This window comes from Vipera berus (genome assembly GCF_964194415.1).
Source record: "Vipera berus genome assembly, chromosome: 1".
Lineage (NCBI taxonomy): Eukaryota > Metazoa > Chordata > Lepidosauria > Squamata > Viperidae > Vipera > Vipera berus.
In genome coordinates, this window is record NC_138202.1 from 7,224,966 (window position 1) to 7,250,576 (window position 25,611).

A 25,611-nucleotide genomic window follows, 5' to 3' on the forward strand; every position below is an offset into this window, starting at 1 on the left:
CATGGGGAATTGTGGCCTCTTTATGACTTGTGGACTTCAACTCCCAGAATTCCTGAGCCAGCATGGGGAATTGTGGCCACTTTATGACTTGTGGACTTCAACTCCCAGAATTCCTGAGCCAGCATGGGGAATTGTGACCTCTTTATGACTTGTGGACTTCAAAACCCAGAATTCCTGAGCCAGCATGGGGAATTGTGGCCTCTTTATGACTTGTGGACTTCAAAACCCAGAATTCCTGAGCCAGCATGGGGAATTGTGGCCTCTTTATGACTTGTGAACTTCAAAACCCAGAATTCCTGAGCCAGCATGGGGAATTGTGGCCTCTTTATGACTTGTTGACTTCAACTCCCAGAATTCCTGAGCCAGCATGGGGAATTGTGGCCACTTTATGACTTGTGGACTTCAACTCCCAGAATTCCTGAGCCAGCATGGGGAATTGTGGCCTCTTTATGACTTGTGGACTTCAAAACCCAGAATTCCTGAGCCAGCATGGGGAATTGTGGCCTCTTTATGACTTGTGGACTTCAAAACCCAGAATTCCTGAGCCAGCATGGGGAATTGTGGCCTCTTTATGACTTGTGAACTTCAACTGCCAGAATTCCTGAGTCAGCATGGGAAACTATGGCTCCTTTATGACTTGTGGACTTCAACTCCCAGAATTCCTGAGCCAGCATGAGGGAACTATGGCCCCTTCATGACTTGTGGACTTCAACTCCCAGAATTCCCGAGCCAGCATGGGGAACTATGGCTTCTTTATGACTTGTGGACTTCAACTCCAAAATTTCTGAGCCAGCATGGGAAACTATGGCTCTTTTATGACTCGTGGACTTCAACTCTCAGAATTCCTGAGCCAGCATGGCTCAGCTTGGAAACCTCTCCCTTTCCCCTCAGCATGGCTGGCTCAGGAATTCTGGGAGTTGAAGTCCACGAGTCATGAAAGAGCTGAGGTTGCCTACCCCTGCCCTATCGCATTTCGGATAAAATTTCCTGACAGCTAAGAACAGTTAATCAGTGCAACAATTTGCCACCAGAAGTTGTGGAATGCTCCAACACTGGAGGTTTTTAAGAGATTGGACAACCGTTTGCCTGGAGTTGAAGTCTACGAGTCATAAAAGAGCCAAGGTTGCCTACCCCTGAATTCTAGCTCAACCTTGGCATCTCTATGATTCGTGGACTTCAACTCCCAGAATTCCTGAGCCAGCATGGCTCAGCTTGGAAACCTCTCCCTTTCCCCTCAGCATGGCTGGCTCAGGAATTCTGGGAGTTGAAGTCCACAAGTCATAAAAGAGTCAGTTCCCCACCCCTAAGATCTCTGCCAATTAATTCTGAATTTCTCATTCAGCTATTCTTCCAAAGCAAAAAACAAAAAGGCAGAGGTTTTCATCCTGGCGTTTGTCAACTCCCATCCTTTGATTTCCAAAGATTTGGTTTTTGATTGAAACAAAAGATGGAGGCCAAATTATCCTGCTGGTTCATGCAGGTTAATCGGAGGGATCTGTTGTTATGAGAAAGGCGGATAAACGGGAGAGAATCTGCCTCTGGGAGGTTAAGCTGTTCTTATGCTCATGACAACTCTAAACGGCCATTTGAAGACACAGCTTCCAGACAGATGGGGAGTGTAAAATCAGAAGCTTTTCAACATTTGGTGGGGTTTTAGAGGTCACTTAGTCTTACCCCCCTTCATTAAGTAGATCCACAGGATCTGGCATCCGTGACAGCCGATGAGAAAGATGCAACTGAGCTTTACAGCCTTGAAATATTCGCATTCGGCAGGGAAAAACCAGAAAACTCGTGAGAGAAAGATCTACATACAGGTAGTCCTCGACTTACGACAGTTCATTTAGTGACCTACTAGTTCATTTAGTAACTTATTAGTGAGATACGTGCAAGGCAGATATCCTTGAAAGATATATAGATATCCTATAACTCCTCCTGGAGTTTTTAAGAACACTCCCAATGCCTCAGAAGCTCTTCCATTGTTGAAAACATTGAGGTATCCAATAAGAAAACAAAGAATCAGAATCAGAATTGAGCTGGAAGGGACCTTGGAGGTCTTCTAGTCCAGCCCCCATTTCAGACAAGTGACTGAGCAGTCTCTTCTTAAAAACCTCCAGTGATGGAGCATTCACAGCTTCTGGAGGCAGGCTGTTCCACTGGTTAATTGTTCTCACTGTCAGGAAGTTTCTCCTTAGTTCCAGGTTGCTTCTCTCCTTGGTTAGTTTCCATCCGTTGCTTCTTGTCCTGCCTTCAGGTGCTTTGGAGAATAGCTTGACTCCCTCTTCTTTGGGGCAGCCCCTGAGATATTGGAATACAGGTAGTCCTCGACTTACAACCACAATTGTGCCCAACATTTCTGTTGCTAAGTGAGACATTTTGAGTTTGTCCCTATTTTACGACCTTTCTTGCCACAGTTGTTAACTGAATCACTTCAGATGTTAAGTTAGTAAGTCGGTTGTTAAGGGAATCTGGCTTTCCCCCATGGACTTTGCTGGTCAGAAGTTTGCAAAAGATGATCACGTGACCCCAGGATATTGCAACTGTCATAAATACGAGTCAGTTTCCAAGAGTCTGAATTTTGATCTCGTGACCATGGGGATGCTGCAAGAGTCGTAAGAGTGAAAAATGGTCTTAAATCAGTGCCGTCGTAACTTTCAACAGTCATTAAATGAATTGTTGCAATTCGAGGACCACCGATGCTTCCAGATTTTATTCGTCGGGTAGACATGCTGGAGGACGAGATACCTATAAATTAGGCAGAAGAGTAATTACAGGATTTTGGCTTACATCTCGAATTCAAGAAAGATCAGAGATGAGGGAGAGATGAAAAAGGCTTTTTCAATCTTAAACTCAAAAAATAGGACTGTTGAAGACCACAAGAAGGCAAGAAGAAAACCCATCGGTGGGGGGCGGGGAGAGGCCTGTGTGTGTCAAACTATATTTGAAAATATTTTTCTTCCTCCGAAAAGAAAAACTGTAAGAAATTGTCCATCTAAGTTTTGTGCTCAGAAATTCCCAGGAGAGCTTCAGAAAGCTTTAACAAATACATCTCTTACAATAGAAGGGGGGGGGGGGTTAGAAATGAGAGAGAGAGAGTTGATGATGATGAGAGAAAAAGAGAGAGAGTAGAAGAGATAGATAGATAGATAGATAGATAGATAGATAGATAGATAGATAGATAGATAGATAGATAGAGAGATAAGAGAGAAGAGAGAGAAGATAGATGATGGATAGATAATAATAATAATAATAATAATAATAATAATAATAATAATAATAATAATAATAATAATAATAATAATAATAATAATAATAATAATAATAATAATAATAAAGAAGTTGGAAGGGACCTTGGAGGTCATCTAGTCCAACCCCCTGCTCAGGCAGGAAACCCTATACCATTTCAGACAAATGGCTGTCCAATCTCTTCTTAAAAACTTCCAGTGTTGGAGCATTCACCGCTTCTGGAGGCAGGTTGTTCCACTGGTTAATTGTTCTGACTGTCAGGAAGTTTCTCCTTAGTTCCAGGTTGCTTCTCTCCTTGACTTGTTTCCATCTGTTGCTTCTTGTCCTGCCTTCAGGATCTTTGGAGAATAGCTTGACTCCCTCTTCTTTGGGGCAGCCCCTGAGATACTGGAAGACTGCTATCGTGTCCCCCCTTGTCCTTCTTGTCATTAAACTAGACATACTCAATTGCAGCAACCGTTCCTTATATGTTTTAGCCTCCAGTCCCCTGATCATCTTTGTTGCTCTTCTCTGTACTCTTTCTAGAGTCTCAACATTTTTTCTACATCGTGGTGACCATAACTGGATGCAGGATTCCAAGTGTGGCCTTACCAAGGCATTGTAAAGTGATATTAACACTTCACGTGATCTTGATTCTATCCCTCTCTTAATGCAGCTTGGAAACTGGTTCATAGTTATGACAGTTGCAGGGTGATAGGGGTCTCGTGATCCCCTTTTGCGACCTTCTGACAAGCCTAAATCAATGGGAGAAGCCAGATTCACTTAAGAACCATGTCACTAACTTAACAACTGCAGCGATTCATTAAACTAGACATAACCAATTCCAGCAACCGTTCCCTATATGTTTTAGCCTCCACTCCCCTAATCATCTTTGTTGCTCTTCTCTGTACCCATTCTAGAGTCTCAACATCTTTTTTACATCGTGGTGACAAAAACTGGATGCAGTATTCCAGGTGTGGCCTTACCAAGGCATTGTAAAGTGGTATTAGTACTTCACGTGATCTTGATTCTATCCCTCTGTTAATGCAGCCTAGCACTGTGTTGGCTTTTTTGGCAGCTGCAGCACACGGCTGGCTCATATTGAAGTGATTGTCTACTAGGACTCTGAGATCCCTCTCACAGTTGCTACTGTTGAGCAAGGTACCACCTATACTATACCTGTGCAATTTGGTTTTTCCTGCCTAAATGTAGAACCTTATTTTTTCACCACTGAATTTCATTTTGTTAGATAGCGCCCATCCAAATCGTGGATGAGGGGATCTATGATAGATAGATAGGATAGATGATTGGATGAGAGAGAGAGAGAGAGAGAGAGAGAAGATAGATGATAGATGGATGGATAGATAGACAGACAGACAGACACAGACCGATTTTATAGACATTGATCCATAGTTTTCTGAGGAGTGACCAAAGCAGGGAATTCTGTCTTAGAAACCAAATATTGTCCCCTTCCTTCTAGCTTTTAGTATTGCTTTTAATGTCATGCAAAGTCTTAACTAATGAAACTAGGGGTGCCCTATCCAGGTTTTGCATGTTTGTTTTTTACAATTCCTTCCAAAAAAAGTTCTGTATGCCAAGGCAATAACAGCTGCGAGATTGAGAAGGATGCCAAGGGCAGCTTAGGAGTTAAGACAAAAATTGACTCACCATATTGCTTTAAAAACATATTCACACACCTCTAGTGAACACAGAATGCAAATTTTTCCAACCCCCTCATTGTCCAGCAAAAATTTATATAATCAAAAGATGTGGGCAACTGTGAACTTGGGATCTAGCCAGCAAAACCAGAAAGGAAAGAGCAGTGCTAAGGGGAGGGGGATTCAGATTCCAGCTTCCAGCAAGGGAGAGCAGGCTGGAACTTTGCGGCGAATCCAAAATGGCAGCTCTTTCCCTCAGACTGGCAATTCTGGAAGAGAACCGAGGAAGGAGCTGGATAGTGACAAAAATGACTGATATGCCGAACTGTGTAACACTGTCGGGGCAAACAAGAGCCAACTCCTTTACACACGCACACAAAAACGCACACACACAAACACAAACACTTCTCTGGGAATGAAGATAATATTGTAGGATCCAATCTGGGTCGGTCACCAGAACCGGAGATTTAATCTTCCGAGCTTTCTCTAGGTCGGAGACCTAGACTTCATCAAGTATTTGTACAGGGAGCCCTCAACTTACAACGGTTCATTTAGTGATCATCCGAAGTGATAACAGCACTGTAAAAAATGAATTATGACCATTTTTCACACTTAACGACCGTTGTAGCATCCCCATGGTCACATGATCAAAATTCAGACACTCGGCAACTGACTCATATTTATGAAGTTTGCAGTGTCTTTGGGATCACGTGATCCCCTTTTGCCACCTTCTGACGAGCAAACTCAATGGGGAAACCAGATTGACTTAACAACCAGGTTACTAACTTAACAATTGCAGTCATTCACCTTAACAACCGTGGCAAGAAAGGCCCTAAAATGGGGCAAAATTCACTTAAGGACTTTCTCGCTTAGCAACAGAAATGTTGGGCTCAATTGTGGTCGTATGTCTACAGTATTTTATTTGTACTGTTTACAGGTGTTGTATAGTTTTATCTTTTTAGTATTGTAACCCGCCCAGAGTTATTCTGAGGTAAAATGAGGCAGCCAACGCAGAATAGAAGGCAAAATAACAAAATACAAAGACCTACAAATAGAAGCAAAATAATGGCGGAAAAAGAAAGCAAAGGTAGGATCAATAGTGACAGGCACCTGGGGTGCAATCCCAAAACATCTGGGTCACCACTGAAATAACCATCGGCATTGACAAATTCACCATCAGTCAATTGCAAAAGGCAGCTTGACTAGGGATAGAATAGAATAGAATAGAATAGAATAGAATAGAATAGAATAGAATAGAATAGAATAGAATAGAATAGAATAGAATAGAATAGAATAGAATAGAATAGAATAGAATAGAATAGAATAGAAGAATAGAATATGGAATGGAATGGAATGGAATGGAATGGAATGGAATGGAATGGAATGGAATGGAATGGAATAGAGTTACAGAATAGAATAGAATAGAATAGAATAGAATAGAATAGAATAGAATAGAATAGAATAGAATAGAATAGAATAGAATAGAATAGAATAGAATAGAATAGAATAGAATAGAATAGAATAGAATAGAACAGAATAGAATAGAATAGAATTTGGAATGAAAGAATAGAATAGAATAGAATAGAATAGAATAGAATAGAATAGAATAGAATAGAATAGAATAGAATAGAATAGAATAGAATAGAATAGAATGGAATGGAATGGAATGGAATGGAATGGAATGGAATGGAATGGAATGGAATGGAATGGAATAGAATATATTTATTATCAGTCATTTATTATATAGGAATAACTTAAATTCGGTGATGAGATCTGTAACGCCATCAAACTTCCACATCTGCCTATCCCAGGTCTTTGGGAAGGACTCGCTAGGTGGACATAAACACCAAATCCAGTCTGAACATCTGGCTGACTATGCAATGAACCAAAATAATAAATAACACATCGAATAATGCACATCTGCTTATCCCAGGCTCTTGGGAAGGAGTCGATAGGTGGACATAAATATCAAATCCAGTCTGAACACCTGGCCAAACCCAATCTGAACATCAGCCTGAACATCTCTGCGATTATTATTATTATTAATAATAATAATAACAATAACAACAACAACAATAGCACCCTACCCTTCTGACAGCCAGAGAGGGCCTCCTCAGGGTACCGTCGGCTAGACAATGTCGGCTGGCGACCCCCAGGGGAAGGGTCACTCCTTTTTCAACTGGCTGACCTGGACTGACAGGGATTTAATTATGTTTAATTTTTATTTTAATTATGTTTACAATTTTTAACTCTAATTTTTAATTTATTTTAATTTTTAATTTTAATTTATTGTACAGAGGCCTTTAATTTTAATTTTATCTTAATTTCTGTATTTATTGTATATTATTGCTGTTAGCCGCCCTGAGTCCTTCGGGAGATAGGGCGGGATATAAGCCCCATTAATAAATAAATAAATAAATAAATAATCCATCTGGTCCTGGTGATTTGAACTCGTCTGGCTCTTCGGCTTTGAAATGGAGATGAGCACTGGCCTCTAGAGTCGGAAACAACTAGCACGCATGTGCGGGGGAACCTTTACCTTTACCTTTTAGGCTGGACAGGTGCTCACTTACCATTTTCTTGCCTATCTTAACTAGTGACACGGTGGTTAAGCGAATCTGGCTTCCCCATGGACTTTGCTCGTCACAAGTTCGCCAAAGCTGATCACGTGACCCAGGGACAGTGCAACCGTCGTATGTATGAGTCACTTGCGAAAGGTCCGGAATTTTGATCACGTGACCAGGGGGGATGGTGCGACCGTCAGAAGTGTGAAAAACGGTCGTGAGTCACCTCTTTCCAGTGCCGCTGTAACTTTGAGCCGTCTCTAAATGAATGATAGTAAGTCGAGGACTACCCCTACTTCTATGAGCAAGCTCCACCTTTTCAATCCGCCAGGTCCCTCCCCCTGGTGTGCAAGCCCCGCCTCCCGGACTGGCTGGCTCCTCCCCTTCGTCATCCGTTCAGGGAGGGGCAAAATCTTTTCCCGTTTAACGCAGCCGCCTGCCTTTGCTTTCCTGGCATTTCAACCCAGCTCAGGCTTTTTCTTGCATTTTAGTGGCATTTTCCTGTCGCTGGCTCCTTTTCAACTGTCTGCAAGCAGTGGCAACAAAGAAAAGGTTTAAACACGCTATTGTGTCTTTGCTGTGACTACTGTCAGCGGCTTTGGCAAGACAGCGGATCTGAAAGGTTGTTTAGAAATAGGGGAGATAAACAAGCAAAGAGACAGCCATTCCCCCCCCCCCCACACACACACACACTTCTCTGCAGGCCTACTCAGAAATACATATTGATAGGAGCCAAAACAGGAGTCTTTATATACATTTCTTGGCTCTGTTCCTTCCCGTGTTATGCTAAGCACGTTTACACCAAAGCCTGTCCGAGGTGCAGATTTCGGTCCACAGTCTTGCAACAGCCTTTCCAGAAAGAAAAAAGAAAATAACCAAAGAGCAGAACGAAACAACCCTCCACCCTTATTTGTTTTTTAAAAAACCAAACCACCCATAAATACAAAACTGGGCTTTCAAACAGCTTACAGGTAGTCCTCGACTTACGACTGTTCATTTAGTGGCCGTTCAAAGTTACAACAGCACTGGAAAAAAGGAACTTTTTCACACTTACAACCGTTGGCTGTTTTTCACACTGACAACCACTGCAGCGTTGCTAGGGTGACGTGATCAAAATTCAGACGCTCGGCAACTGACTCCTATTCAGGACGGTTGCGGCATCCCGGGGTGTGTGTGTGTGTGTGTGTGTGTGTGTGTCACGTGATCCTCTTTTGAGACCTTCAGACAAGTAAAGTCAAGGGGGGAAGCCAGATTGACTTAACAACCACGTTCCACCACTTAACAGCCGCAGTGATTCGCTTCACAACTCTGGCAAGAAAGGCCGTAAAATGGGGCCACTCACTTATACCATCTGAAATGGTATAGGGTTTCCTGCCTTAGCAGGGGGTTGGACTAGATGACCTCCAAGGTCCCTTCCAACTTTTATTATTATTATTATTATTACTATCGCGTTGGGTTCAGTTGTGGTCGTACGTCAAGAACTACCTATATAAAACAATCAAGGGAGTCCATATCTAGAGATGGCCTTCATTTTATGTATTTATGTATTTATTTATTTTAGTTTCTTCAGATCAGTCTTTCTCAACTTTGGCAACTTTAAGACTTCAGTTCCCAGAATTCCCCAGTCAGCACTTCCAGGGAAGCAATGGTGGACTAAGACAGCTTTGCTTTGAGCGGCGCTGACAAGCACATGGGAAGGAATCGGCTCCCTGAATTCCTCTCTGGATAAAGGTGAGGACTGGGGATTGTCCGTAGTACTCTTTACAGATGTTTCCTGTGTCAGGATTGCAAGACAGGGGTTTTTGTCAGTTTTAGAGCTCCGGGAGAGACAGTTTTGCCCAAGTTGTGTTCAGAGCCTTTCAAAAGGATGCCGAGTTCATCTGCTTCCTTTCTTAAATCACTTTTATTTGGAAATAGCTTGAGAAATTGTTTTTGGGGACATTAAGAACCTCCAGAAGGGCAAGTTTTATTAAGCTGAGTGATTTTTCCTTCAACACGCAGCAAAAAGAAGATTGATACAAGTTTAAGGCTTAAAAAAAACGCTGGGAATTAAGAATGATTAGAATGTTGATTTTGGAAGGTTTTCAAAGGGACTAAGAGGTCAGATTGACTGGAAATAAAACTTTGGAGAAGTTATAGTTTGTGGAAGACAAGTTATTTTTCTGTGCATTTTTAGAGAAAATGAGGAGGTATTGTGTAAAAGGAAAGAAATGTGAAATTGATTTGCATGTTCATAGTTTATAGAATAAAGCTTATCTTTCAATCTTAACCAGCAAAAGTCCATTAAGAGCTATCAGAAATACTCAGAGACAGAGACAGAGAGAGTGAGAAACAGAGAGACAGAGATGATTATTTCTGATAGCAATTAATGGACTTTTGCTTAGTAAGATTGAAAACTGAAGCTTTACTATTTGCCAGTAGCTAAAAACGAGATATGAGATAAAGAGATTTTGGTTGAAATAATAATTTCAGTTGAGATATTGAAAATATTTGGACTTGTCTTGACAAAGGAGGAAGTAATTTATTTATTTTTTATTTTTATTCCATTTTTATATATTTTTCTCTAATAATAATAATAGTAATAATAATAAAGTTGGAAGGGACCTTGGAGATCATCTAGTCCAACCCCCTGCTCAGGCAGGAAACCCTACCATTTTGAACAAATAGTTGTCCATTGTCCTACCCCACTTTTTCCTCTTTTTTACACTTTTTCTCATTTTTATATTTTTCTCAGTTTGTACGAGTTTTTTTTTAAATCTCTTTTATTTTAAAACCTCAATAAAAACATTATTATCAGAATTTCCAAGCCGGCCTGTAAATGTCCAGTTATGACTCCTTTTGTTTTTCCACGATTGTTTTTCAACCTTTGCTGGGGGATTTGGGGAAATGAAGTTCCACACGTTGCTGGCTGGGGAATTCTGGGAGTTGAAGTCCACACTTCTTCAAGTGGCCAAGGTTGAAAAACACTGGTTTAAATCAACCGCTCATTCAAACTAGAAACACCGTTGTAGAGAGAAGCAGGGCTGGATTATTAGGAAAAAGTAGTTAAAATTATTGAATAGATTTTTCTCCATTCTTCTGACAGTTGAAGCGGAAAGCTATATATGGGGGAAACGGGATAGTGTCTCACCTCGCAGGATTTTTGTCAGGGTGAAATGCATGCAGCGCTTCAAAACCTCTAAAAGAAGCCAACAGAATGTCAGTGTTCAATATAACAAGGAAAAAGATTATGGGGAAAAACATTTTTTTTTACTTCTTCTGTGACCAGAAAAAACGATTTGTAGAATTTAGGTGATGCTTGACATCCATCATCCTGATTTTTTTTTAAAGCATTTTTGAATGGAGACCGTTTTCGGTTAGACCTTTTATTTCATTTTATTTATTATTAAACTCCTAGGCATCCCATCTCGCCGAGGCATCCTGAAGCAGCTTAGCTTGCAAATTCACTGGAAGTGGAGAGAATTAAATTATTCTCTATACATTCCAAAAAGAAAGAAAAGGAATATATATATATATATATATATATATATATATATATATATATATATATATATATATATATATATATATATATATATATATATATATATATATATATATATATATATATATATATATATATATATATATATATATATATATATATATATATATATATATATATATATATATATATATATATATATATATATATATATATATATATAAAGTTGATTTAAAGGGTGTGGGGGGGGGGGAAGCAAGATGCTCCATTGGTTAATTCTTACTGCCATCTGGTGGCTAGTTAAAGACCCGCAGGCAGGAGACGCCGACCAATGGGAGACGTTGAAAAGCAGAGATGAGGTCATCCAGTCACATAGATTTTGCATTTTGCAACTGAAAGTAGATGCATTGTGTGTTTCAGAAGGAGAAAGACATTGTTTAATGGCAGGATGTGTGTCTCAGGGCCAAAATTTCCAAATTCAACCACTAAACAACTTCAGGAAGGTTTGGTCTTAATTTTGACAGCACTGTTGGTTAGCCGAGACTCGCACCTTAACTGTTGCATATTGTGTTCTGTTTTACCATCTATGCTAGCTTGTTCCATATCTAATCCAACCTTCAGCTCAGGCAGGAAACCTTATATTAGAATAACAGAAATAACAGAATAACAAAGTTGGAAGGGACCTTGGAGGTCATCTAGTCCAACCCCCTGCTCAGGCAGGAAACCCTACACCATTTCAGACAAATGGCTGTCCAGTCTCTTCTTTAAAACTTCCAGTGTTGGAAGCATTCACAGATTCTGGAGGCAGGTAGTTCCACTGGTGAATTGTTCTAACTATGGGCAAATTCCTCCTGAGTTCCAGGTTGCTTCTCTCCTTGATTAGTTTCCATCCGTTGCTTCTTGTCCTGCCTTCGGGTGCTTTGGAGAATAGCTTGACCACCTCTTCTTTGGGGCAAGTAAATGCTTAAATTTTATTCCTTGCATTGGCCAGACCTCATCTGCATCCAGGGCTGGGCATCAGATTTGAAGATGGTGTCTGGAAAAAAAGAGCATTCAAGGAAAGAGAGGACGATCAGGAAATTAAGTTACAGGAAGAGAACACGGGAAGGTTTAATCTTCAGGGGTGGGAAAAAAAATATCTCCAAAGGGCAGGCCCTACCTGGACCGAGATGCCCTACGCACAGTCACCCATGCGCTCGTGACCTCCCGGCTAGACTACTGCAACGCTCTCTACATGGGGCTGCCCTTGAGGACCACTCGGAGGCTTCAACTGGTGCAGAATGCGGCCGCGCGAGTGGTGATGGGGGTTTCCCGATACTCCCGTGTAACACCTCTTCTCCGTGAGCTTCATTGGCTTCCGGTTGCCCTCCGGGTGAGATTCAAAGTGCTGGTGATGACCTATAAAGCTCTAAATGGCTTGGGTCCGGATTATCTAAGGCAGGGGCCTTCAAACTTGGCCCTTTGATGACTTGTGGACTTCGACTCCCAGAATTCCTCAGCCAGGCACGCTGGCTGAGGAATTCTGGGAGTTGAAGTCCACAAGTCATCAAAGGGCCAAGTTTGAAGACCCCTGATCTAAGGGAACACCTGCTGCTGGCATCAAGTTCCCTTCGTCCTGTGCGCTCCCACAGAGAGGGCCTTCTCAGGGTACCGCCGGTTAAGGAATGCCGGCGGGTTATTCCCAGGGGAAGGGCGTTCTCTGTGGGCGCACCGGCCCTATGGAACCAGCTTCCCACGGAACTCAGGACTGCCCCCGACCTTCGCTCATTTCGCCGAGACTTGAAAACCCGGTTCTTTGAGCTGTTTGGCCCAGACTGAGGGGTTTTAATTTATTTAATTTAATTGGGTTTTAGTTTAACTTCAGGGACTGTAATTTAATTAATAGTTTTAACTGTTTTTAATTTTGTATGCTATGTATTTTTAATTTTCCCTGTAAACCGCCCTGAGTCCTACGGGAATAGGGCGGTATATTAATTTAAATAATAATAATAATAAATAAATAAATAAAAGCAATACAGCTGGCCCTCGAGTTATGACCGCAGCGGAGCCCCAAATTTCTGTTGCTAAGTGAGACAGAAGTTAAAGTGAATGTTACCCCATTTTTACCACCTTTCCTGCCACAGTTGTTAGAGCAAATCACTGCGGTTGTTAAGTTAATAACACAGTTAAAGTCTGTCTGGCTTCCCCACTCACTTTGCTTGTCAGAAGTTTGCCAAAAAGATGATCGCGTGAGACGGGGACCCTGCAACTGTCATAAATATGAACTGCCAGGGGACCGAATTTTGATCACGTGACCACGGGCATGCTGCAACAGTCATTAAGTGTGAAAAACAGTCATTAAGACACTTTTTTTCCAGTGCCACTGTAACCTCCAACGGTTACTAAGTGAACAGCTGTAAGCCAAGGACACCCTGTAAGGGATTTACGATATCAGGAGGGATGTTAGGAAAAAAACTCTCACAAAGAGCTGTTGAACAGTGCAAACAAAGCCCAGTGGTTTTATTCAAACTGTGGCTGGACAACTATCGGCGTTCCTAACTCCTAAGCAGAGCAAGGGGGTTGGTCTTCATGCTCTCAGGGGTTCCTTTCTTGTTGTAAGTTCTTAATATTTCTGCTTGCTTAAGAAATTTGTAAGGCTGCCTAGCTCTCCAACGACTCTGGGCAAAAGACCCATGAATGCAACTGTATAAATACATTTTTACGAAAAGCACCACCCGTCCATCGGCATAAAAACAATTTAAAATTGACAACAAAGCACATAGGTAAATGTAAAGGTTCCCCCGCACATGCGTGCTAGTCGTTTCCGACTCTAGGGGCCGGTGCTCATCTCCGTTTCAAAGCCGAAGAGCCAGCGCTTGTCCGAGGACGTCTCCGTGGTCATGTGGCCAGCATGACTAGACGCCAAAGGCGCACGGAACGCTGTTACCTTCCCACCGGAGTGGTCCCTATTTTTCTACTTGCATTTTGACATGCTTTCGAACTGCTAGGTTGGCAGAAACTGGGACGAGTAACAGGCGCTCACTCTGCTACGCGGCACTCGGGATTCGACTCGCCAAACTGCCGACCTTCTGATCGACAAGCTCAGCGTCCTAACCCACTGAGCCACCGCACATAGGATGCGGTAAATGCACCAAACCAGGGCCTGAGGTTCAGAGCTTTTTTTGAACATGGTTTGTGCACGTGTGTGTATGTGGGGGGGGGGGGGGGAGACCTCCATAGGGAAGTCAAAAAAGTCAAAATGGCAGCTATAACCAGTGTTCCAAGAAGCAAATGCCGTAAACAAACAAGGTTATCTCTTAGGTTCCCCTCCCTGCAGCTTAATAGACGGGATCCGGATCAAGTCTATTCTGTCTGGTCGTACAGGCCAAGCATCAAACAGGGGGTGGGACTGGATGACGTCTGAAGTGCCTGCCATCTTTCTACAACTGCAAGAATACACCCACTCAAATAAGCGAGGTTCCTCCTTGCCAGCCACTCAAATTTCTACGGCTTTCTTCTTCCTTCTTCTGCAGGTTTGCCTCCTCCTGTCCGTTTCAGCCGCCCAATTTTATTTCCGACAGACCCTCGAGGACTTCAAAGAAAAAGCTTCTCTTTGTAGCAGGTCAGGCTTCAAACTCGGCTTTTTGAGAGAACGTTAATAAAAAAAACCCAAGATAAAATTTTTTTTAAAAAAATCTCGAAGGCATCTCCGTTCTTTCCTGCATTCCTTGGAAATGCCAAATACACGGAGAAGGAAGCGATCGGCTGGATCCAAGAGCCGAATCTGCAAGCTGTGAAAGAACCCAACCTTGGTGAACCTCAGGTCCAAGCTGAAGGATCCAGGTGGACTTCCAAACGGAGAGATATGGGGGGCAGGGGGGGGGGAAAGCAGAATTTTAAATAAGTATCAGACTAGTGGCTTTCAAACCTGGGCCACTTTTAAGATGGGCAGACTTCAACTCCCGGAATTCTGGGAGTTGAAGTCCACCCATCTTAAAAGCATGCAGGCTAGGGGATTCTGGGAGTTGTCCACCCATTTTAAAGGAAGCTGGCTGGGGAATTCTGGGAGTTGCAAGTCCACCCGTCTTCAAGCGTGCAGGCTGGGGAATTCTGGGAGTTGCAAGTCCACCCGTCTTCAAGCGTGCAGGCTGGGGAATTCTGGGAGTTGAAGTCCACCCATTTTAAAGGAAGCTGGCTGGGGAATTCTGGGAGTTGAAGTCCACCCATTTTAAAGGAAGCTGGCAGGGGAATTCTGGGAGTTGAAGTCCATCCATTTTAAATCATGCAGGCTGGGGGATTCTGGGAGTTGAAGTCCACCCGTCTTAAAGCATGCTGGCTGGGGCATTCTGGGAGTTGAAGTCCACCCGTCTTCAAATTGCCAAGGTTAAGTAAGAAACACTGTCCCCTGAAGATCAATCTTGTCCTCTGCTTTTTCTCGTTCTTCCAAACTGTATTTTTTTTAAATCTTTTTCTCTGGGTACTCTGCCCGCCTACTAACACCTAAGCTTGCCCAACATTGCTAATGCAAGGCTCAGCGCGGGCCAAACTGAATACAGATGGTCCTCAACTTACAACCCTTCAAAGTTACAACAGCCCTGAAAAGAGTGACTCAAGATCGTTTTTCGCGCACTGCAGCATCCCCAAGGTCTTGTGCGTGTATTTATGACCCTTGCAGTGTCCCGGCGGTCATGTGATCGTCTTCTTTTGCGACCTTCTGACAAGCAATGTCAAGGGGGAATCCAGACCCACTTAACGACCACCTGACTTAATTTAAAAACTGCAGTGATTCACCTGACAACTGTGGCAGAGGAGGTCGTCAAATGGGGGCCAACTCACTTAACAACTACCTTGTGTCGAAATGGAAATGTTCAGCTCGGCTGTAGTCATAAGTTGAGGATGACCTGTATTCACCCATCATCAACCTTCAAGGGAAACACTCAAGCTCATTGTTTATCAGCTGCCCCAATCTGCCCCAAAAACTCTCCAATCAGCTCAATACAGTAAAATTTATTATTTGTGGAAAATGGAATGTTTTCCTGCGAAACAACTGAGTGGTGTCCCGTTAAAAACATATCCAGAGCAGGGAGGGGGAGGGAACACACACACACAGACACAAAACACAACTGAGTTCACATCATCTGCAAGCTACTGTGGTGGGCTTCTGTTTCAGCAAACAACAGTTCCAAGGCCATAACCAGGGGAGCAAGAATTCCACAGAGTCCCAACAGAGTTGTGTCGGAAAAGGAAAAATCTTCAGTAACGGTGAGCGAAACGTGGGTCACCCGGCCGGGTTGTTCTATCTGGGCTTGCAAAACCGCCTGGTATATTGGGGGCTTGCGCGACCGAGTTCTGCGATCCGCCTTGTGCAAATTCTCCACGCCTGTGGGCAAAACAAAAGACAAACAAAAATAAAAAAGCAACTGCTTTAGTTCTGAAGCATCTCACTTTCCTTTAGACAAAGAGAAGGCTGCCTGGGGTTCGCCCAGGATCTTTAGGATGGATTCACAGTTCGGTCTAGCAGCAAAGGGACCAGGCTAGAAACTGGGAGATGGTGAGTTCTAGTCCCGACCTAGTTATGAAAGCTGGCTGGGCGACTCCGAGCCAAACACCCAGAGATGGAGAGTTCTAAACCTGTCTTAAGGTATGAAAAACAGCTGGGTGGCTTTGGGCCAATCCCCAGGAGACGGGAAGTTCTAGTTCTGCCTTTGAGATGGAAGGGGCTGGGTGACTCTTAAGTCAACCATCAGGAGATGAGGAATAATGATGATAATAATAACAAGAAGAAGAAGAAGAAGAAGAAGAAGAAGAAGAAGAAGAAGAAGAAGAAGAAGAAGAAGAAGAAGAAGAAGAAGAAGAAGAAGAAGAAGAAGAAGAAGAAGAAGAAGAAGAAGAAGAAGAAGTTGGAAGGGACCTTGGAGGTCATCTAGTCCAATTCCCTGCTCAGGCAGGAAACCCTATACCATTCCAGACAAATGGCTGTCCTGTCTCTTCTTAAAAACTTCCAGTGTTGGAGCATTCACCACCTCTGGAGGCAGGTTGTTCCACCGATTTATTGTTCTAACTGTCAGAAAGTTTCTCCTTAGTTCTAGGTTGCTTCTCTCCTTGGTTAGTTTCCATCCGATGCTTCTTGTCCTGTTCTCAGGTGCTCTGGAGAACAGCCTGGCTCCCTCTTCTTTGTGGCAGCCTTAGCCATGGAAGCCAGCAGGGTGACTTTGGGCCAATCAACAGGAGACTGTGAGTTCTAGTTCTGCCTTAGTCAAAAAATGTCAATTGGGTGACTTTGGGTCAATCACCAGGAGATGGTGAGTTCTAGTCCCACCTTAGATAAGAAAACTGGCTAGGTGCCTTTGGGTCAGTCCCTCTCAAACCAGCCAACCTCACATGGTTGTTGCGGAAAAATGGGTTGTTGAGTTGTTATTATAACATCATTATTAATGAGGAGGAGAATTATATTATTATTATATTATTATTATTATTGTCATTTTGGGGACAAAACATGTCAAGGCTCTCCCAGTTCTTCCATTTTTCTTCTTGAATGCCCAGTCCAACCATCCAGAGATATAATAATAATAATAATAATAATAATAATAATAATAATAATAATAATAATAATAATAATAATAATAATAATAATAATAATAATAATAATAATAAGAAGAAGAAGAAGAAGAAGAAGAAGAAGAAGAAGAAGAAGAAGAAGAAGAAGAAGACGAAGAAGAAGTTGGAAGGGACCTTGGAGGTCATCTAGTCCAACCCCCTGCTCAGGCAGGAAACCCTATACCATTTCAGGCAAATGGCTGTCCAGTCTCTTCTTAAAAACTTCCAGTGTGGGAGTATTCACAGCTTCTGGAGGCAGGTAGTTCCACTGGTTAATTGTTCTAACCGTCAGGAAGTTTCTCCTTAGTTCCAGATTGCTTCTCTCCTTGGTTAGTTTCCATCCATTGCTTCTTGTCCTGCCTTCGGGCGCTTTGCAGAATAGCTTGACTCCCTCTTCTTTGGGGCAGCCCCTGATATATCAGAAGCCTGCTATCATGTCACCCCTCGTCCTTCTCTTCATTAAACTAGACGTTCCCAATTCCAGCAACCATTCCCTATATGTTTTATCCTTGTCCCCTGGTCATCTTTGTTGCTCTTCTCTGCACTCTTTCTAGTCTCAACCTCTTTTTTACATCGTGCGACCATAACTGGATGCAACGTTCCAAGTGTGGCCTCACCAAGGCGTTATAAAGCGATATTAACACCTCACGTGATCTTGATTCTATCCCTCTGTTAATGCAGCTTGGAAACTGGTTCATAGTTATGACAGTTGCAGGGTGACGGGGGTCTCGTGATCCCCTTTTGCGACCTTCTGACAAGCCTAAATCAATGGGAGAAGCCAGATTCACTTAAGAACCGTGTCACTAACTTAACAACTGCTAAGCTTGTAAGCCGCCCTGAGTCTTCGGAGAAGGGCGGGATATAAATGGAATTAAAATAAAATAAATAAATAAAATAAACAACTGCAGCCATTCCCTGAACAGCTGTGGCAAGAAATGTCGTGAAAGCGGGGCGGGGGGGGAGTTTGAAACTCACTTAACGATTGTCTGGCTCCCCAGTGGAAAATTTGGGCTCAGTCGTGGTCGTTAAGTCGAGGATTACCTGTACGTATGTACGTGCCCCTTTCTGTCTCCAGAAAAACGGGGTCGAAAGGCGCCTCTTCCTCTTTAAAGAAACTCACCGGGATGGGGGAGGGAAACCTCGGCCCCTGCTCAGCCTCCGCTCTGACCCGTAACCCGTCCAGCCGTCCCGCGAATGGCGATCGGGGGGAGGGCCAGGCCTCTCGTCAGGATGGTGCTGAAAAGAGACGGGCCAAAATCAGGTTACGAAGCTTCTCGACACGAAACGGTCCACAATTAAAACGATGACCCCCGTTAAGGTTTAAGGGGGCAGCTCCGAGCCCTGGTGGCCCAGCGGTTACGAAGGCGGCACCGCAGGCCTGCTGGGCAGGTTCGGAGGTTTCGCTTCGATGCAAAAATGCAGGGAAACCGGAAGTTGCCTTTAAGCTTGACGTTTTTATTCAGCTGGACAAAGGTGGGCTCCTCTAAAAGAGAGAAGCCCCGAATGACAAGGAATCCTGGTATGGGTTCCTTCTGGTTACATAAGCAATCCACCCAGCAAAGCTGACACGCGTAAGATAGATCAGGGCTTTCCAACCAGTGGTACGGGTACCACCTGTGGTACATTGGCACCTGGCAGGTGGTACGCGACCATCCTAGAAAAGTGGTAGCAGGGAAGGGGAATGAGCTGAGCCGGTGGCAGCACCGCACAAGCCTGAGCAAGAGACGGCTGGAGCTGCAGGGCTGTCAGGGCTCAGCGGAAGCGCCGAGATCAGCGCTGGGCTCCAGCTGGAGCTCGGCGCTGATCCTGGCGCTTTTGCTGAGCCCAGAAGCGCCGATCAGCTGGAATGTTGCAGCATCTCCAGGGTCTTGTGATTTACATTCAGATGCTTGGCAACTGATTCATATTTATGACGGTCACAGTGTCCCAAGGTCATGTGAAGTGACCAAAACACTTTTTTCCTTTTTTTTTTTTGGTCGTCATGTTTTTGACAGCTTGCTAGGTGACTGGTGGTACTCGGATGCTGCCATATCCTAAAAGTGGCACAATGGGTGAAAAGGTTGAAAAGCCCTGAGATAAAAGATTTCACCCAGTAAGTCTGGCACACTGTAGGCAAGAAGGAAGAAAGCAGAAGCAGCTAAACGTGTTCCCTTTGGGGTGTTTCCCTAAGGATATCCTACGTTCCTGGGGGGGTTAGGACATGGGGTGTTTTCCTTGCTGTCCTTTCATGGCCCTGCAACCAGGACTCTGCAAGTGCCCAAAAAGACAGCAGGGCCAGCTGCACATATTCACAATTGATACCTCCTAGGCCATCTCCTAATTCTGGGTCAACAGGACGACTTCCCTGCAGCCTGCCATCCGTAAAACGAGGACCTAGACTGCTGGGGGGGAGGGCGCGGGGGGGAGGGGTGGCAACAGGCTGACTCTGTAAATTGTTTAGAGAGGGCTGTAAAGCAATGTGAAGTGGTATAAGTCTAAGTGCTATTGCTATTTTATCCCATATTCATTCATTCATTCATTCATTCATTCATTCATTCATTCATTCATTCATTCATTCTATCTATCTATCTATCTGTCGTATCTATCTATCTATCTGCCGTATCTATCTATCTATCTATCTATCTATCTATCTATCTATCTATCTATCTATCTATCTATCTATCATCTATCTATCTATCTGTCGTATCTATCTATCTATCTATTGTATCTATCTATCTATCTACAGTATCTATCGTATCTATCTTGACGCGGCCTTCCATCCTTCCGGTGGTCCATAAAATGAGGACCCAGATTGTTGGAGGGGCAAGATGCTGACTCTGCAAACTGCTTAGAAAGGTTTATAAAGCACTGTGAAGCGATATATAAGTCTAAGTGCTATTGCTATTGCTATTGCTATCCTATCCTATCCTATCCTATCCTATCCTATCCTATCCTATCCAATCCATCCATCTATCTATATCTAGTCCTTGATTTACAATCACTAGTTTAGTAGAGGAGCTGGGATGGCGTAGTGCCGTGGTGGCGAACCTATGGCACGGGTGCCACAGGTGGCACGCAGAGGTGCCCTCTCTGTGGGCACATGCGCCATCACCCCAGTCCTAGGCCTTCAGCTGGGTTTTATAAAACCTTTTCGCTTTAGGCCTCCGCTGCCGTGTGCCAAAAAAAAAGGCTCAATCAATCAATTTCAATTTCTCGTGGGGAAAAAAAAAGATCTCGCAAAGTTGGAATTGACTGATTGAACTTTTTAGTCCCACCCAGTCTGCCGTTACCACCGCAGCCACACCCACCCAATGGGCCACGCCCACCCAATGGGCCACGCCCACCTGGCACCCGACGATAGATAAGTGGGTTTTGGGTTGCAATTTGGGCACTCTGTCTCTAAAAGGTTTGCCATCACTGGGGTAGTGGTTAGAATGCAGCATTGCAAGCAAGCTGTGCCCACAGCCTGGAGTTTGATCCTGACGGGGGCTCAAGGTTGGCTCAGCCTTCCATCCTTCTGAGGTTGGGCAAATGAGGACCCAGATTGCTGGGGCCAAGATGCAAACAATCCTTCTACACTGTAAGCCACCAAAAGAGAGTGCTGCAAAGGGCTATGGGGAGGGCCTACTAGCCTAAACGCTATTGCAGGGGTAGGCAACCTTGGCTCTTTTATGACTCATGGACTTCAGCTCCCAGAATTCCTGAGCCAGCTGGGAGTTGAAGTCCATGAGTCATAAAAGAGCCGAGGTTGCCTACCCCTGTGCTATTGCTTAAATGCTAGTCACCGCTACATGTTTGGGGCACTCAGTCAGTGGGCCCTGCAGGTGAACACGGAAGGCCAAAAACATTAAAAAAAAACCTCATAGTTTGAAATAAATGGTGATCTTGTCAGCCTTACATCTGTAGCAAAGCCACTTTGGGTTTAATCGCCGCAGAAAGGGGGCATCTGTATTAAACAAAAGCTGACTTTGGATAAGGAAGTTTCTAATTTCACGGTCCAATTTTTAATGGCTCATTTGCATTCTCATGTCAATGAGGGGGGCGAGGTGTTAAAAAAAAAACCACCACGCGGGAGAGCAGCCCACACAGAGGCAGACGTCTAAAGACAAAGAGAGAGGTAGCCCTCGACGTACGGCCACAATGGGAGCCCAAAATCTGTTGCTAAGTGAACCTTGCCCCCATTTTATGACCTACCCTGCCACGATTGTTAGGTGAGTCTCTGCAATTGCTAAGTTAGTAACACAGTTATTAAAAGCGGATCCAGCTTCCCCCTTGGACTTGGCTTGTCAGAAGGTCGCAAAAGGGGATCACCTGATCCGGGGGACACTGCAAACCGTTGTAAATATGAACCAGTTGGGAAGCGTCCGAATTTCAGTCACGTGACCATGGGGGTGGAGGGTGGGGGCGCTGCAACGGTCGTTAAGTGCGAAGAATGGTCACAAGTTCCTTTCTTTCAGCGCCGTTGTAACTTCAAATGGTCGCTAAATGAACGGTGGTTAAGTCGAGGACCACCTGTAAAATTGGCTTGTCCAAAAGGCAAGTTTGTGAAGGACAGGTGTGGTCTCTTACTATCTCTTCCTTTCTTGCTTCCTTCGATGGACAACGGACGTGTGGGTCACGCCCGGAACAGAGTTCGAACGAGCCCTTGTAGTCCATCTTTGACTCCAGACTTGCCCCCTTGAAATTGCAAATCCTCAACTTTAAAAACTGGGCACGGAGATTCTCCGTCATCCAGGTCTTGGTTGTCCCAAAGGTGCCTTTCCCCCCCCCTTCACGAGGCAACTGGACCTTCTTTGTTTTTCCTTTGAAGACGTTTCGCTTCTCATCCCAGAAGCTTCTTCAGCTCCGACTGGATGGTGGGAAATGAAAGGATTTATACTCCTTGCAGACAGCAGGTCATTTGCATCCTTTTTTAGAGAGTCGCTGAGGCCACCTGGAGGCTTATGTGCATCCTCAAGGTCACCTGAGGGGCAAATGGCCGTGGAGCCTCCTTGGAGCTGCCGAAAAGACGATGGGGTAGCCTGGAGATAGACGGTGTCGTGTCCCTCCCGCTCTGTTGAGAGGGGGCTGTTCAGTTTTGACGTAGATGGCCACGTTTCGGACAGAGATGACCGCTGCTCGTTTGAAAGGGGGTCAAAGAGGCCATCTGTGTCAAAATTGAACAGTCCTCTCTGAACAGAGGGGAAGGGATACGGGATACGACATCGTCCTTCTCCAGGCTACAACAGTCTCCTTTCAGCAGCTCCAAGGAGACTCCACGGCCATTTGCACTACTCAGAGGACCCTGAGGACACAGATAAGCCTCCGAGTGGCCTCAACGACTCTAAAAAAGGATGCAAATGACCAGCTGTTTGCAAGGGGTATAAATCCTCCCATTCCCCCACCATCCAGTCAGAGCTGAAGAAGCTTCTGGGATGAAAAGCGAAACGTCTTCAAAGGAAAAACAAAGAAGGTCCAGTTGCCTCCTGGGTAAAAAAAAAAGCGCCTTTGGGATAAAAACTGGGCCGTTTTCGAGCAAGAGACGGGCATTTTTAACAATTCGCACCACAGTTCAAGTTAAGCATACCTGTCCGTCTCGGTCTGGCACCATTCTTGAACTTTCTCTCCTAAAAGGGGAAAAGGAAGTTATATTTATACATTTATATTTATTAAATTTTTATACCGCCCTTCTCCCGAAGGACTCAGGGCGGTGTACAGGGCAATAAATATTAAAATACGAAATACAAAAGTTAAAAACATTAAATAATTATGCCCGATATAATACATTACATTACATTACATTACATTACATTATCCGCTGTGCATGGATTTATCAGAAATTTAAAATAATTACGAAGCTTAAGACGATTCCCAGCGCCATGCGGGAAAAGTGTCGATCGATACTTTTATAAACGTGCAGATGCCTTTATTTTTCTACCTGGTCAATGAAAATGTTAACACCAACTGGATTCAATCCTAGTGATTTTCAGCTCCCCTGCAAATGTCCCTGTCCAATTTTGGTCGGCAGGGTATGGAAATCTGTGTACAATATTGCCAAGAACAATATCGCAAAAAAGGGGCAAGGCCGAAACGACAAAAAGAAAAAAGAAAAAAAGAAGAAGAAACGAATTGATTAAATTACTGAGTTAAGAATACTTTACTGGGCAAGTGTGATAAAGACACACAAGGAATTTGTCTCCGGTGCATAAGCTCTCTGAGTACGTGCCAAACAACAAAGTAATAGTAATCATAGTATCAAATAACAATCATAAGAATGATATCAATAAGATAATGGAACAGATAGAAAGGATGAAATATAGCCATATTACGTTCAACTTCTTACAAAATATGGTCTCCCAATTATGAAATTAATTGTCCCACCATCACCTATACCAGGGGTCTTCACACCTGGCCCTTTCGTGACTTGTGGACTTCAACTCCCAGAATTCCTCAGCCAGGCACGCGTGCCTGGCTGAGGAATTCTGGGAGTTGAAGTCCACAAGTCACGAAAGGGCCAAGTTTGAAGACCCGTGACCTATACCAAGCAGTTTCTCTCACACAGACAAGAATGTCAAGCGCGCACAAACATGGTATGACCCTCAAATGGCTCCGAAAACCCAACCTAGGGATGCTCCAATTCCTTGATCTTTCATCTTTCGTGGGACCCCAGAAAAAAGGAGGTAAATTCTTCCACACGTAAGCGATACTTGGCTATCGCGTGGAGATTCCCTTCCTAGAAACCGTTCCGGCTGTCATTCGACGGGACTGACTGTTATAGTTATTCTAAGATTTCGCTCAGGTTTGTTTGAAAACCAAAAAACGGCTTTGATGATCTTTGCTAGAGAAGAAACGGATAGGCATTTCAGAATTTGGCCTTGGATTTTTTGGATTTCTTCTAAGACTCGTTAAAAGAGGCTGTGAAACTTAAAAAAGTTAAGATATTAGCTGTCCTATGTTTAAGAGAGTAAGAGTAAGAGAGTAAGAGGTTTAATAGAGTAAGAGATTACAGGCTGTCCTCGACTTACGACCGCAAATGAGCCCAAAATTTCTGTTGGCTCGGCAAAGCAATTGTTAAAGTGTGTATTGCCCTATTTTACCACCTTTTTTTTTGCGCTACGGTTAAGTGAATCACTGAAGTTGTTAAATGAATCGTGTGGTTGTTAAGCATTATCTAGCCACTGTTGGAAGCCAGCTGGGAAGGTTATAAATGGTGATGACTTGGAGCCAGGGACAATGCAACTGTCATAAATATGAGTCAGTTGCCAAGTCATATGAATTTGGATCACATGACCACGGGGATGCTCTGACAGTCGTTAAGTATGAAAAAACAGCTGTGACTTTTTTCAGTGTCTGTTGTAACCCCAGACAGTCCCTATACCAGGGGTAGGCAACCTTGGCTCTTTTATGACTCATGGACTTAGGAATTCTGGGAGTTGAAGTCCATGAGTCACAAAAGAGCCAAGGTCGCCTACCCCTGCCCTACACATGAAGGCTATTGCTAAGCACATTGGATTTGTGCTTAGATTGTAAGCCGCCCTGAGTCTTCGGAGAAGGGCGGGATATAAATGGGATTAAAATAACATAAATAAATACAAACGGTTGTTAAGTCAAGGACTGATTATATCTGACTATGTATCTGCACTGAAGAAAGTTAGAAGTCTTTTCCCTGTTTCTCCACCCCCCCCCCCCCGCCACCTCTTTTACTCCCCCACATTTTAACTCCTTTTTGAATTTATTTATTTTTAACCTCTGCTCCTTTTTACTGGCAGTTATTCTGTATGTTAAAAAAAATTTCTGGAAACACAGTAAGGTTTATTAAGAAAAGAAAAGGGCCCAGCCGTCAAGTCACCGAGCCGTCAAAAAGGCCAATTGGGACCCTCTCCATTCCAGGTATCCAAAGGAAGACAAATAAGGGCATGTTCAACGTTTGCACAGTTTCAGCAAGAAATAACTGAACGAAAGGTCCGAGTTCCAGCCGTAACTCGCGGGACGAAAACGTCCTTTGCAGACGGCAGCCCATCTGCTGCCCTGTGGCCTGCAAGAATGCCGCTGGAGGCGCTGAACTCGAATAAACCACCACTGATTAGCTAATAAAACCAAAGGTTACCGTTCGGGTTAATGCAAAAGGCTGACGTGGAAGAAGGCCGGC

The 25,611-nt window shown here is 43.8% G+C and overlaps 1 protein-coding gene across 1 annotated transcript in view; it reads right to left on the bottom strand.

The window, feature by feature from the left end:
• Positions 1–15,899: 15,899 nt before the first annotated feature.
• SAFB2 (scaffold attachment factor B2) overlaps positions 15,900–25,611 on the bottom strand; it is a 55,802-nt gene continuing 46,090 nt past the window's right edge. Inside the window, exons 17-19 of the mRNA XM_081320901.1 lie at positions 23,050–23,089; positions 18,625–18,740; positions 15,900–16,287 (exon numbers count right to left, since the gene is read on the bottom strand). Of these exons, the coding sequence (XP_081177027.1) occupies positions 16,161–16,287; positions 18,625–18,740; positions 23,050–23,089 (283 nt within the window). The 3' untranslated portion in view covers positions 15,900–16,160. The remainder of the gene's footprint in view (positions 16,288–18,624; positions 18,741–23,049; positions 23,090–25,611) is intronic.